The following is a 15,189-nucleotide window of genomic DNA, read 5'->3' as shown; positions in this document are numbered from 1 at the left end:
TTCAGGTGAACACAGGCATTTAATTAGTGGGACGTACTCGCCGTTAGGTGAATACACACACTTAAATAGTGGGGCGTACTCCGGAATTAGCCCCGTGTCAGTGAAGTCATATACTGAAAAAAGAGCAGCAATTTTGAGGTTAATTCAGTGAGACGCTGAACGTCACAAGTCGCAGTCACACAGGGAAAATCTGAACGCCATTTGTGGGGAATTTATTGTGGACGGCCGACTGGGTGAGGGGGGGGGGGGGGGTGGGATGGTTGGTTGGAGTGTTGTGGTACTGAAAACATCCGTCAGATTTCTCCATAACGCTTACAAATAATGAATATTGATTCTGATTTAATTTTTGTTTTGTTTTGGTCCATTTTTGACTCACATGCGAAGCAAAAGTGAGTCTATGTACTCACCCGAGTCGGCCGTCCGGCCGGCTGGCCGGCCGGCCGGAAAACTTTAACGTTGGATATTTCTTGGACACTATTCAGTCTATCAGTACCAAATTTGGCAAGATGGTGTATGATGACAAGGCCCCAAAAAACATACATAGCATCTTGACCTTGCTTCAAGGTCAAGGTCGCAGGGGCCATAAATGTTGTCTAAAAAACAGCTATTTTTCACATTTTTCCCATTTTCTCTGAAGTTTTTGAGATTCAATACCTCACCTATATATGATATATAGGGCAAAGTAAGCCCCATCTTTTGATACCAGTTTGGTTTACCTTGCTTCAAGGTCAAGGTCACAGGAGCTCTTCAAAGTTGGATTGTATACATATTTTGAAGTGACCTTGACCCTGAACTATGGAAGATAACTGTTTCAAACTTAAAAATTATGTGGGGCACATGTTATGCTTTCATCATGAGACACATTTGGTCACATATGATCAAGGTCAAGGTCACTTTCACCCTTATGAAATGTGACCAAAATAAGGTAGTGAACCACTAAAAGTGACCATATCTCATGGTAGAAAGAGCCAATAAGCACCATTGTACTTCCTATGTCTTGAATTAACAGCTTTGTGTTGCATGACCTTGGATGACCTTGACCTTGGGTCAAGGTCACATGTATTTTGGTAGGAAAAATGTGTAAAGCAGTTCTTAGTGTATGATGTCATTGCTAGGTTTAGTTATTTGACCTTGACCCTGAAGATCAAGGTCATGTCAAGGTCAAGCATGTGAGTCGTATGGGCTTTGCCCTTCTTGTTACTATTTTAGTGTTTTGATTTGACTTTACCAGTATACAAAGTCTTTGTGCTGTGTGTCTTTGTGTCTCTGACAGTGGGCAAAACAATGATGCTGTGAGCCTTCGTTTCTTCATGGAGCACTGAACAGCAACTTGTGTAAGAAGTACAGTTTTGATATTAATTCATTTGTTTTGCAGAGACTTGCCAGAGCTGGGTCGGCACTACGTCATGCGCCTGTTGTTTGTGGAGCAGCCAGTGGCCCAGGCTGTCATCAGTCAGTGGATCTGTCGCCACTCAGAGTAGGTCCCTGTGTGTTAATAGACCGTCTGTCACTGTGTGTTAAAAGACAATGTTAGTGGCCCAGGCTGTCATCAGTCAGTAGATCTGTCGCCACTCGGAGTAGGTCACTGTGTGTTAATAGACCGTCTGTCACTGTGTGTTAATAGACCATGTTAGTGGCACAGGCTGTCATCAGTCAGTGGATCTGTCGCCACTCGGAGTAGGTCACTGTGTGTTAATAGACCGTCTGTAGGTGTGTGCAGCCCATGTGAACAGTGCAAACGCTCAAACTAGTTTTAAGCAGTGAGTCTGGGCAGACTCGAAGGCTGGTTCAGTTATCGAAGCTACCTCCCAATGCGGGAAGAGCAGTTTGGCTAGAGCTAACCAATCGGTAAGCGCAATCAGAAAGTTCTGCGCAAAATCTGCTCCAAGTCACGGCCGAGTCGGGCAGCGCTCAACTGAGTTTTTGAGTCGCAGCTAAATCTGTCCTAAATCGAATCTGAACTGTTGTGGCTGTTCATATGGCAAGACCTTTTTCTGATTTGGCCTCAACAACCTGGGAGCGATTTCAAACCAGCAAAAGTTGGGTAAAAGTTGGTTGAAAGTCTGCCATGTGAACAGCACTTTACTTGTTCTGTATCATGGGTGTATGTGTTTGTGTCACCATGTGTGTGTGTGTGAGTGACTGTGTGTGTGACTCTGTGTGTGACTCTGTGTGTGACTCTGTGTGTGTCTCTCCTGTCTCCCCAACTTCAGACAGATAGATAGAAAAAGCAATATGGAATGCCAGAAAATAAAAGTAAAAATCTTTTGAACTTAAACATTTTGTACAGTAACTAACAGTACAACTCTATTTCCTGCATCATTTTTTCTCCAACCAAGAGATAGTGTCAAATTTGTACTCAAAGGTGTTTAGTATCTGACAGTTACACTTACGATCCTTTCCACCACAGAAAAGAGCGACAGGAAGTGGTGACAGCGCTGACAGAGTTACGAGTGTGGCACACGCAGTCCGTGGTGGGGGGCATGATGGGATGGATTCTCAACCCCGTCTTCAGAGAAAACATGAAAACAGCGCTGTTGGGAGGGTACGTCTGTTGTGACGCTCACATGCACAGATAGCATTGACATGACTTGTTTGCCTTCTGATAACTGAATGAAATACTATTTTAACCTGTCTTGGCATTTATTGTATTCTTTTGAAACCTCTATTCTAGAAACCTAAACAAATCTGCAGATAAAATAGGTCTTAGAACAGAGTTGAATTAATTACCCAGTGAAGAAAATGTTTGAACAAATCAGGTGTTGGTGTTGAGGGAATATTATAGACTCTTACGATGGAGTATTAGGCCAAAAAAAAATAAAAATCTGTTTACGGTATCCCGACCGACCCTATTTTTTCGCGCGACCCTAGACTTTTTTTTGGGCATTTGGGAAGAGAAAAAAAAAGTCTTTGTTTTTTTGGCAAAATAACTTAAAAATATGGTTTTTTGGAGAGAAAAAAAAAATCCCGACCTACCGACCCTATTTTTTTTACCTATGTTACCGTAAACAGACTATTTTTTTATTTGGCCTTATAGACTCTTATGATGGAGGGTCTTTAGGGAGTATTATAGACTCTTATGATGGAGGGTCTTCAAAGAAGAAATGCCACTCTACTACTGCTAGTACAAATTAAGCCTAAAAGTTCTGAAACTTCAACAGGCATTTTGTCAAATCTACCCAAGCAAACTTATCTCTGCAATAACATCTCTGTCCAGGTTAGCTGCAGGAAATGAAGATAGAAAACAATGGAACCGGCCCCCTTTGACACCTCCACAAATCTGAACAAAACACTTCTCTATAAGGCAAAAAAAAAAAAAAAAAGTCTGTTTACGGTAACATAGGCCAAAAAAATAGGGTCGGTAGGTCGGGATTTATTTATTTATTTTTTTTTTTCTTCCAAAAAACCATATTGTTACGTTATTTTTTTATTTTATTTTATTTTTTTTCCCAAATGCCAAAAAAAAGTCTAGGGTCGCGCGAAAAAAATAGGGTCGGTCGGGTTACCGTAAACAGACTAGTTTTTTTTTTTGGCCTAAGGAGGTAGTCTTAAACTGGCGTTGAATTTACAGAGCTTATGAACAACAAATCTGAGAAAACAGGGTCTTGAAAGAGAGTGAGTCTTAAATTGGGGGTGGGGGGTAGTTGTCTTTAAGGGAGGTTCCACTGTACGGTGCTGCCACCCGCAGCCCTAAGGGTGTGTTTAAAGACACACAATACCGATGACACAAAAACAAGACGTCTCTGTCTTGTTGACCTTCTCTTTCCAGGTGAAATCTCTGACGTCAAAAGCCAAACAAAGTTTGAAAAGATGTCAAAACGTGAATAATGGCATCACGTAAACATTCTGTCACTTCTCCTGCATGTCTCCCGAGGAAGTGACAACGAATTTCTAGAACGAAGTTTGTCTCGGTGAATTGAACATACCCGCAGCAGTAGCCAATGACTGGTAAGGTGACCACTAGGCTGTGGGTGTCTGGGTATCATACATAACTACATGCAATGTGTGCAGGGGGCACGTGTGGCCGGGCGGGATGAAGTTACCCACAGACAAGCATTCCCGTGACGTGGGCTTCCTGGATAAATACGCTTTGGAACGCTGGGAGGTCGGTTTTCTGTCCTTGTAAAGAGATGTTACACTCATGACCCAAAACATGGAATTCGCTAATATTTTGCTAATATTTTGCTATGTTGAAACAAGTATGAATATTGATGCAAAATATTTACAAATGTTTTTTTTTTTTAGTGGTGTGAAGCGGTGTCATATCTGTTTAATTTTGGTTTGTATGAGTGTTTGGGTGCGTTATAATAATAATAATAACAGTTATTCCCAGTTGATGCGGTCCTTCAGTATTGCTGGTCTCCAGTTGTAACGATCCTTGGTGATATTAAAACAAGGCGCCCCAGGTGGAGAGTGGGACTATCCCAGTGCAACACATTTCCCACTACACATCTTTCCCGCAACGGTCCGTTTCATGTTGTTTGAACACAATCTCTGTGTCTGTGCAGTGCGTGCTACATTTCATGGTGGGATCATCGGAGGGGTCAGATGGGGTCAACCGTGACATCAGCGACGTTTTGATCAACAGCGGCCTGATGGCAAGGTAACGTCCAGTGTTTGGAAGCTCTGTTCCATGACAGTTATAGTGACTGAGGCTGAAGGAGATTTGCAGTTCATGGCCTGCCTGGAAGAGAATGAACAACGGTTGTCATGTATGTAGGATTTTGAGAATAATATGTAAGGTCATTATGAAGTAAACAGTGATGACAAATCATACTGACAAGTGACTTGAGTCTTTGAATTTTTTAAATATAATTGTGTGTTTTTTGTTGTTGGGGGGGTGAATATAAGGAGACTTGCATACCTTTTTATTAATACAAACCCAACAACATGGGATGTATTCCACCAAATATTTAATGTGATTCCATGGGGGGTGACACATTCCAGCATTTCAGAGGCAGGGTTCCAGTTGTTATTACTGTAGCAGCAGTTGTTCCGATAGCAACAGTAACCATGGGGATGCATTGTTGTAACAGAGAGGAGGGGGAGACGTTACCCAGCATCACACAGGAGGGCTTCCAGTTCCTGTTGATGGACACGTCGTCCCAGGTCTGGTACTTCCTCCTGCAGTACCTGGACAGCGTGCACAGCCGCGGCCTTGACCTTGTCAGCTGCCTCGCATTCCTCTTCCAGCTCAGCTTCTCCACACTCGGCAAGGTCAGGGTCAAAGGGGATATGGGAGAGTTACAGTGTTGTGGTCTGTATCTACTCATTTGAGGGTAGTCACTGAGATATTATGTAATCATCGGTTCAACTTTTGTTATTGTAAAACACAATTTCTCCTTGCTTCTGGTCGACATTTTAGCGCACAGAACTGCATGTCAGTCCTTGTAATTATGTGGAATGTTCCCCTGCAGGATTACTGTAATTGTGTGTTGTTTACCTGTTGGCTGTCGGGGAAGAAAAAAAAGATATTTGTAAACCAAGCATTACCTGCTTTTATTTTATTACATGCTTTTAGCAGCATTGTTGTTGTTGTTCTTCTGTTGCTGTTTATTGAACTGTATTGCCCGTTAAAGCAAGTTACCCAGGACATTAGATGACGTTCTTCAGGCAGCGAAAGGGTTAATGTAACAGTGTGATGTTTACCTGCAGGACTACTCCACCGAGGGGATGAGTGAGTCTCAGCTGCGATTCCTGCAACACCTGCGAGAGTTTGGTCTGGTCTACCAGCGCAAGGTCAGGGGGCAGACTGTTTGTGATGTATCTCGTGCCGTTGTGATGGATTGGCTTTATTCGGAATCAAAGGCAAAACGCCTGCACCCTCTCCTCTCCCCCCCCCCTCCCCCCTTCCACACACACACACACACACACACACACACACACACACACTAACACGCACACCACTCCCCGCCTTTCCAGTCTGAACGATCGTCCAGCTTCTCTCCTTTTGTAGTGTTGAGAGAGTTGCACATTTGAGTCTGTGTTTGGATGAGCAAAAATGAGAGAAGAAAATATTCTGTTCTTCACTACAAGCAAAGGAAGAGAATCTCGTTATATATGTCCATAACTCATTGCCACTGTTTACTCCTGTCAGAATCATCTAATTGTTTTTAATTCAAAATTTTATGTTGAGATATTGTTGGTGTGTTTGTGCACACAGGTGTGTGAGCGCCTGCCAATGTTGGTTGTGGGTTTGTAAGAACAGTTGTCAGCAAGCAAGGCATGGAAGTTTATGATAAATGTTAAGTTTTCAGCAAGGCGCCCATACAGGTTTCCCAAAATTTATGAGCTGAAGAAGTTTATGATTATGTTTCTAAAAAATAATGATAATATTTATGATAACTGTGTCATTTCAGCGCAAGTCTCAGCGTTACTACCCGACTCGTCTAGCAATCAACATTGCCACAGGGGTCAAGGCCGTGGCCTCCGACACTCACAGACCTGGCTTCATCGTCGTGGAAACCAACTACCGCATCTATGCTTACACAGGTAAAACATTTCTTGCGTTTGGGATTCCATCTGTGTTTGGGTGATTTTTGTTGTTGTTGCTGTTGTTAGATTCTTACTTTTTTCAACATTGTAGTTTAGAAAATGTGAGGTCTGTGTGAATGGCAATGTATATGTTTCAGAATACAGAATACAGAATACAGTATTTATTGAGCCAAGTGACATTAAAAAAACATTTAAAGCACAAGGAATTTAGCGTAGTGTTGGTCAAATCACGCACACACACACACACACCCACACACACACTGACACACACACACACACGCCCACACATTCACTGACATACACACCAACACACACACGCCCACACTACAGCAGTCACGATCACACCATCACACGCAGGGCAGACATGAGGTAAAACAAATGACAATCATCTATTAAAAGAAAAAGTACAAAGAGTGGTCTAAGATGCTGGTGGAAGGGTCTACACAGAATACAATTTTATAATCTAATGCATAGTTAGAACTAGCCCATCCCCTCCACCCACCCACTCATGAATGACTAAAATAATGCAGCTAAAAAATATAGAAAAAAATAAAAATCACACATCAAAGTCCCACTGTTGCTGTTGCTGTATGGTTTGTATATTCTGTGTGAATGGCAAAATATATGTTTTGTATGGTTTGTATATTCTGTGTGAGTGGCAAAGTATATGTTTTGTATGGTTTGTATATTCTGTGTGAATGGCAAAGTATATGTTTTGTATGGTTTGTATATTCTGTGTGAGTGGCAAAGTATATGTTTTGTATGGTTTGTATATTCTGTGTGAATGGCAAAGTATATGTTTTGTATGGTTTGTATATTCTGTGTGAATGGCAACGTATATGTTTTGTATGGTTTGTATATTCTGTGTGAATGGCAAAGTATATGTTTTTTATGGTTTGCATATTCTGTGTGAATGGCAAAGTATATGTTTTGTATGGTTTAAATATTCTGTTTACATCTTGGCTGTTACATTGTACATGTATTCCATTCTGTTTGATTTTCATTCTGTTCCAATCGTTTCAGATTCCCCGCTGCAGGTTGCGCTGATAGCCTTGTTCAGTGAAATGCTGTACAGGTACGTTTCTCATTCTACCAATCGATGCTTTGTCTGATTTTTGAATTGCCGAATCGGGTGCCGTCTGAAACAGTGACTTGCTTTGTGTGTCCTCACGAAGTGTTTATGCTCTCAAGTTGGTTGTAACAAAGTAAATCACACCACCCATTCATTACACCCCCGGTATAGGGGTGTGTATAGGTTTCACTCGATGTGTTTGTTTGTTTGTTTGTTTGTTTGTGTTCGCATATAGATCTCAAGAATGAACGGACCGATCGTCACCAAACTTGGTGAACAGGTTCTATACATTCCTGAGACGGTCCTTTCAAAAATTGGGACCAGTCAAACACACGGTTAGGGAGTTATTGGTGGATTAAGATTAAGAGTGACATATTAATGGTCAAAGGGAAATAACCTTCTCAGTTGGTGGCAGTGAGAATGGTTATTTCCCTTTGACCAACGGGGGTGTTTTTCCTACCTCGAAGGAATTTCTTGTTCATATATATTTTAATGCAGACACCTGTAATGATTTTTGTTAGTTGTTTTGCTATTACTGTTGCTGTTGTTGTGTGTTATTTATTATGACTCTTTGTGGAAAGCTTTTTAATCAGCCAGTTTTGAAGCAAAAAATGTGAATCCGCCCTGTGTGATGCTGTCTGGGTTCAGAGGATACCATGTTTCAAGGATCAATGGATCAATGGATCAACTAATTCAGAGAGAGTCAATCCGCCCTGTGTGATGCTGCCTGGGTTCAGAGGATAACATGTTTCAAGGATCAATGGATCAATGGATCAACTAATTCAGAGAGAGTCAATCCGCCCTGTGTGATGCTGCCTGGGTTCAGAGGATAACATGTTTCAAGGATCAATGGATCAATGGATCAACTAATTCAGAGAGAGTCAATCCGCCCTGTGTGATGCTGCCTGGGTTCAGAGGATAACATGTTTCAAGGATCAATGGATCAACTAATTCAGAGAGAGTCAATCCGCCCTGCATGACGCTGCCTGCATGGGTTCAGAGGATAAAATGTGTCAACTAATTCAGAGAGTGTCATGGAATGTGTTTAATGATGGAACTCTTTGTTCTTTTATTCTTCTGATTTTATTTGTATGTTATTTTCATTTATTTCTCTCTTCGTTAATTTATTTATTTTGTATTTTGCTACAGGTTCCCGAACATGGTGGTGGCGAATCTGACGCGGGACAGTGTGAGGGCGGCATTGGCACGAGGCATCACCGCAGAGCAGGTCTGTGATTGGCTGAAAATGCAGCAAACAAACAAGAAAACAAGAAAATGAATAATTTTTATTTAAGATCCATTGGTCACGATGCTTGTGAGTAGTTTAATTCCATTTTGATTTTATTCAACTTTTCATCAATAGTTAACCTATCTTGTTATTATGTGTGTTTAATTCGTCTAATTGTGTTTAGGTTTGTGAGGGAAGGAAGGGGGCTTGATAGAGAGAGGGGGAGAAATTGATTGTGTTTGTTTAATTCGTCTAATTGTGTTCAAGTTTGTCAGGGAAGGAAGGGGGCTTGATAGAGAGAGAGGGGGAGAAATTGATTGTGTGTGTTTAATTCGTCTAATTGTGTTCAAGTTTGTCAGGGAAGGAAGGGGGCTTGATAGAGAGAGAGGGGGAGAAATTGATTGTGTGTGTTTAATTCGTCTAATTGTGTTTAAGTTTGTCAGGGAAGGAAGGGTGCTTGATAGAGAGAGAGGGGGAGAAATTGATTGTGTGTGTGTTTTGTGTGCAAGAACAGATTCCAACTTAGCTGTTAAATGTTTTGTATGAAGTAAATTGACAGTGTGCTCCTTTCTCGACAGATTCTGAACTACCTTCGCTCGCACGCTCACCCAGAGATGCTGCAAAAGGTCGGTGTTACAAGTCCCTCATGTAATTCTCCCTCCCTTTTAAGACCCCGTTTTCTCAGATAGTCTGTTTATAACCTGTTTAAATGTAGCACCATTTGAAGGATCCCTCAGGGCGGGGATGTAGCTCAGTCGGCAGCGCGCTGGATTTGTATCCAGTTGGCCGCTGTCAGCGTGAGTTCGTCCCCACGTTCGGCGAGAGATTTATTTCTCAGAGTCAACTTTGTGTGCAGACTCTTTTCGGTGTCCGAACACCCCCGTGTGTACACACAAGCACAAGACCACGTGCGCACGAAAAAGATCCTGTAATCCATGTCAGAGTTCGGTGGGTTATAGAAACACGAAAATACCCAGCATGCTTCCTGCAAAAACGGCGTATGGCTGCCTAAATGGCGGGGTAAAAAACGGTCATACACGTAAAATTCCACTCGTGCAGAAAAACACGAGTGTACGTGGGAGTTTCAGCCCACGAACGCAGAAGAAGAAGAAGGGTCCCTCCTTTTAAGATCTGATTTTCTCAGATTTGTGGAGGTCTTGAAGGGGGTTCCACTGTATTTCAGTTTATAAACCCAATGCCCCCTGAACCGCCCGGCATGGCCCGCTAAACACTAGCTCACCTACTTTCACTTTCGCTTTGAGCCTTACCCATAAGGCCTTGCGACCGGATGTGATCAATGCACTTCCTTCCGGCTGCTTCATTCTAGCGTTTGCAGAGTTTGAATCGATGCGATAGTGTGTTAGCTGTGAATTTTCAAAGTTTGAGATTTTTTTTTCTGACAAAATGGCGTTGAACGAAGGTTTGGAAGTATGGTGTTCGATCATGGGGAACTCAGATGACGATTCTGACACGCCTTTCGAAGGTTTTCTACTTGAAGAGGTGAAAGGGGATGAGTCTTGACATCGATCTGGGTGTTGTTATTCGACAACAGGACTTTCGGGAGGATTTTTCTGGGAGTTGTCAACATATATTGGTGTAAATGAGGACTGAAGGCTGACACGTTGGACGTTTTTGAAGAACACTTGCTGGATTTTTTTTTAAACAACATTTATTACATTGGAAGTGGACAGAACATACTTGCATATGAAACTATAGTGTATTCTCAAGTTATTCTGCCATCTTCTATATAAATGTGAGTACTCTATGATTTTATATGAATTGTTTTGTTTTGTATGTGTGCATGTTGTGCGGAGTAGTTTCCCTTTGCTCAGGATTAAGAAGGCTGCCTGCCATTTTTTTGTCAGGGGGCATTGGGTTTTAATGGTAGCTTTGCTATGGATAAGAATGGCATTATGATATCGATACTGATGTATATTGTGACAATGAATGAATACACTGATAAACAATGTGGTGATTTTGATGATCATAATCAAAAAACAAGAAAGGGAGGTTGTTGGAACGTTTGTTATTGACAGAACAATACATTCACACATATTTGTTTTTTGATTCTGAATTTTGGAACGTTGGCAGTCTCTTTGTTTTTGGATTTGATGATCACAGTTTTGTTTTTCAAGGGAGATGTCAGTTAGTTGCTCAAGTTCACTGTTCCATTGGTTTGTCTGTCCACATTTTTCCAAGGGGCAGGAACTCTTGTACAAGCCATAAAAAAACCGACAGAATGATTGTTGGAATGTGTCTCTAACAAGACATCTAATTTCTTCTCTCCCCCCTGTCTGAACACCGGTCATTTAACCAATGGTTTGACAGTGACATGATTACAATTATGGAAGAACTTATCTACCCCCCCTGCAATTCACGTCATTTAACCAATGGTTTGACAGTGACATGATGATGATTCAAGGAAAACTCCCCATCCCCCAGACTCCCGTCATTTTATTTTACCCATGATTTGATGGTGAAATGATATCAATTACAAGAAATGTGGGCAGTTTACCCCGTCATTGAACCAAATGATTTCACAGTGAAATGATAACAATGACAAGAAATGTGGGCAGTTTACCCCGTCATTGAACCAAATGATTTCACAGTGAAATGATAACAATGACAAGAAATGTGGGCAGTTTACCCCGTCATTGAACCAAATGATTTCACAGTGGAATGATAACAATGACAAGAAATGTGGGCAGTTTACCCCGTCATTGAACCAAATGATTTCACAGTGAAATGATAACAATGACAAGAAATGTGGGCAGTTTACCCCGTCATTGAACCAAATGATTTCACAGTGAAATGATAACAATGACAAGAAATGTGGGCAGTTTACCCCGTCATTTAACCAAATGATTTCACAGTGAAATGATAACAATGACAAGAAATGTGGGCAGTTTACCCCGTCATTGAACCAAATGATTTCACAGTGAAATGATAACAATGACAAGAAATGTGGGCAGTTTACCCCATCATTGAACCAAATGATTTCATAGTGAAATGATTATAATTACAAGAGATTGTTTCTCCCTTCCCCAGAATCCGGTCGTTCCACCGACGATGACGGATCAGATCCGATTGTGGGAGCTGGAGCGCGACCGCCTGACCTTCACGGACGGCGTCCTCTACAACCAGTTCCTGTCGCAGACCGACTTTGAGATGCTGCGGGACTACGCCAAGGTGAGAACCACACCTGTTTGACGCTGACTGTGTTGGGAGATACACCTGTTTGATGCTCACTGGGTGGGAGATACCCGCCAACGTAGCTAGCGGGTATGGACTTGCGATCCTAGGGTCACAGGTTGGAATCTGGGCCGGGACGGACACGGGTCAACTTTATGTGCAGACTCAGAGACAGTATCCATGTTCCACCCGCGTGTCACTACATAGCCACATAAGACCTCGGTCATTCTGACATAAGTGCAGGTGGTTGATTGGTCCTGGGTACGCAGATACGTGGGTAGCGCAACTGTTGCTGCTAGCTTTCCACTGGGAAGAAGCGACCCAAATGTCCCAGCGATGGGACAGTAAAGTTATGAAAATGAAAAAATGAAAATGAACTACCTCCCCAGAGCTGCCAACTGTTATGCTTTTAATGTAGCATGCTGCCGTATCCCAGAAATTGCCACGCTGTTATGCCGAGCTTTATATTGCTGTGCTCAAACAATCAATCAGAAGCATACAACAGTTTTCCCTTTCTTGTGCGTCATGGTGAGTCATGGTACACCAGTGTTAGTCATGGTACACCAGTGTTAGTCATGGTACACCAGTGTTAGTCATGATACACCAGTGTTAGTCATGGTACACCTGTGTGAGTCATGGTACACCAGTGTTAGTCATGATACACCAGTGTTAGTCATGGTACACCAGTGTTAGTCATGGTACACCAGTGTTAGTCATGGTACACCAGTGTTAGTCATGGTACACCAGTGTTAGTCATGGTACACCAGTGTTAGTCATGGTACACCAGTGTTAGTCATGGTACACCAGTGTTAGTCATGGTACACCAGTGTTAGTCATGGTACACCAGTGTTAGTCATGGTACACCTGTGTTAGTCATGGTACACCAGTGTTAGTCATGGTACACCTGTGTTAGTCATGGTACACCAGTGTTAGTCATGGTACACCTGTGTTAGTCATGATACACCAGTGTTAGTCATGGTACACCTGTGTGAGTCATGGTACACCAGTGTTAGTCATGGTACACCAGTGTTAGTCATGGTACACCAGTGTTAGTCATGGTACACCAGTGTTAGTCATGGTACACCAGTGTTAGTCATGGTACACCAGTGTTAGTCATGGTACACCAGTGTTAGTCATGGTACACCAGTGTTAGTCATGGTACACCAGTGTTAGTCATGGTACACCTGTGTTAGTCATGGTACACCAGTGTTAGTCATGGTACACCTGTGTTAGTCATGGTACACCAGTGTTAGTCATGGTACACCTGTGTTAGTCATGGTACACCAGTGTTAGTCATGGTACACCAGTGTTAGTCATGGTACACCAGTGTTAGTCATGGTACACCAGTGTTAGTCATGGTACACCAGTGTTAGTCATGGTACACCAGTGTTAGTCCGAATAAAAGCAAGGATATTCGCTCTTTCACAACCCATTTGAAGACCCGTTATGCTCAGGATGTTGAGGTCTCAAAAGGGGGGTTCCGCTCTAATGAACATGTCGATTCAAGAGCATAATGTGAATGTTGCCACGCCCGACGTTGCAGGAGATGGACGTGTGGGTGTGGGAGGTACCAGAGAAACGTGTGATGGTGTTCATGTGAATGTTGACACAATGTTACAGGAGATGGACGTGTGGCAGTTACCAGAGAAACGTGTGATGGTGTTCATGTGAATGTTGACACAATGTTACAGGAGATGGACGTGTTGGTGTGGGAGTTACCAGAGAAACGTGTGATGGTGTTCATGTGAATGTTGACACAATGTTACAGGAGATGGACATGTGGGTGTGGGAGGTACCAGAGAAACGTGTGATGGTGGTCATGTGAATGTTGACACAATGTTACAGGAGATGGACATGTGGGTGTGGGAGGTACCAGAGAAACGTGTGATGGTGTTCCTGTGAATGTTGACACAATGTTACAGGAGATGGACATGTGGGTGTGGGAGGTACCAGAGAAACGTGTGATGGTGGTCATGTGAATGTTGACACAATGTTACAGGAGATGGATGTGTGGCAGTTACCAGAGAAACGTGTGATGGTGTTCATGTGAATGTTGACACAATGTTACAGGAGATGGACGTGTGGGTGTGGCAGTTACCAGAGAAACGTGTGATGGTGTTCATGTGAATGTTGACACAATGTTACAGGAGATGGACGTGTGGCAGTTACCAGAGAAACGTGTGATGGTGTTCATGTGAATGTTGACACAATGTTACAGGAGATGGACGTGTGGGTGTGGGAGGTACCAGAGAAACGTGTGATGGTGTTCATGTGAATGTTGACACAATGTTACAGGAGATGGACGTGTGGCAGTTACCAGAGAAACGTGTGATGGTGTTCATGTGAATGTTGACACAATGTTACAGGAGATGGACGTGTGGCAGTTACCAGAGAAACGTGTGATGGTGTTCATGTGAATGTTGACACAATGTTACAGGAGATGGATGTGTTGGTGTGGGAGGTACCAGAGAAACGTGTGATGGTGTTCATGTGAATGTTGACACAATGTTACAGGAGATGGACGTGTGGGTGTGGGAGGTACCAGAGAAACGTGTGATGGTGTTCATGTGAATGTTGACACAATGTTACAGGAGATGGACGTGTGGGTGTGGGAGTTACCAGAGAAACGTGTGATGGTGTTCATGTGAATGTTGACACAATGTTACAGGAGATGGACGTGTGGGTGTGGCAGTTACCAGAGAAACGTGTGATGGTGTTCATGTGAATGTTGACACAATGTTACAGGAGATGGACGTGTGGCAGTTACCAGAGAAACGTGTGATGGTGTTCATGTGAATGTTGACACAATTTTACAGGAGATGGACGTGTGGGTGTGGCAGTTACCAGAGAAACGTGTGATGGTGTTCATGTGAATGTTGACACAATGTTACAGGAGATGGACGTGTGGGTGTGGGAGTTACCAGAGAAACGTGTGATGGTGTTCATGTGAATGTTGACACAATGTTACAGGAGATGGACGTGTTGGTGTGGGAGTTACCAGAGAAACGTGTGATGGTCGTAACCAAGGACGGACACGACGCCGTCAAGCGATTCTGGAAAAGACAGCGCCAGACGTGACCTGTTTGAAGTTGTTCTGTTTGTGTGTGTGTATAAGTTTGGGTGTATAAGTGTGGGTGTATAAGCGTGGGTATAAGTGTGGGTGGGTGTATAAGCGTGGGTATAAGTGTGGGTGTGTTTAAGT

General features: G+C 42.7%; 1 protein-coding gene across 4 annotated transcripts in view; it reads left to right on the top strand.

Annotated features, from left to right (window-relative positions):
* Positions 1–15,154, top strand: part of LOC138948217 (general transcription factor IIH subunit 4-like) — a 15,653-nt gene extending 499 nt beyond the window's left edge. The window contains exons 2-13 of one of the 4 annotated variants that reach the window (XM_070319722.1): positions 1,372–1,477; positions 2,411–2,545; positions 4,012–4,105; positions 4,509–4,603; positions 5,037–5,217; positions 5,656–5,739; positions 6,360–6,492; positions 7,519–7,570; positions 8,717–8,795; positions 9,374–9,421; positions 11,844–11,984; positions 14,958–15,154. In XM_070319722.1, coding sequence (XP_070175823.1) covers positions 1,372–1,477; positions 2,411–2,545; positions 4,012–4,105; positions 4,509–4,603; positions 5,037–5,217; positions 5,656–5,739; positions 6,360–6,492; positions 7,519–7,570; positions 8,717–8,795; positions 9,374–9,421; positions 11,844–11,984; positions 14,958–15,065 — 1,256 coding nt within the window. In that variant the 3' untranslated portion in view covers positions 15,066–15,154. Of the gene's footprint in view, positions 1–1,277; positions 1,478–2,410; positions 2,546–4,011; positions 4,106–4,508; positions 4,604–5,036; positions 5,218–5,655; positions 5,740–6,359; positions 6,493–7,518; positions 7,571–8,716; positions 8,796–9,373; positions 9,422–11,843; positions 11,985–13,530; positions 13,629–13,678; positions 13,751–14,424; positions 14,497–14,957 lie in introns of those variants that run through there. The other 3 variants (XM_070319721.1, XM_070319720.1, XM_070319719.1) reach the window with 3 other exon arrangements.
* The last annotated feature ends 35 nt before the right edge of the window (positions 15,155–15,189 follow it).

Source organism: Littorina saxatilis, linkage group LG15 (genome assembly GCF_037325665.1).
Source record: "Littorina saxatilis isolate snail1 linkage group LG15, US_GU_Lsax_2.0, whole genome shotgun sequence".
Taxonomy (NCBI): Eukaryota; Metazoa; Mollusca; class Gastropoda; order Littorinimorpha; family Littorinidae; genus Littorina; species Littorina saxatilis.
This window is presented reverse-complemented; position numbering and strand designations above follow the sequence as displayed.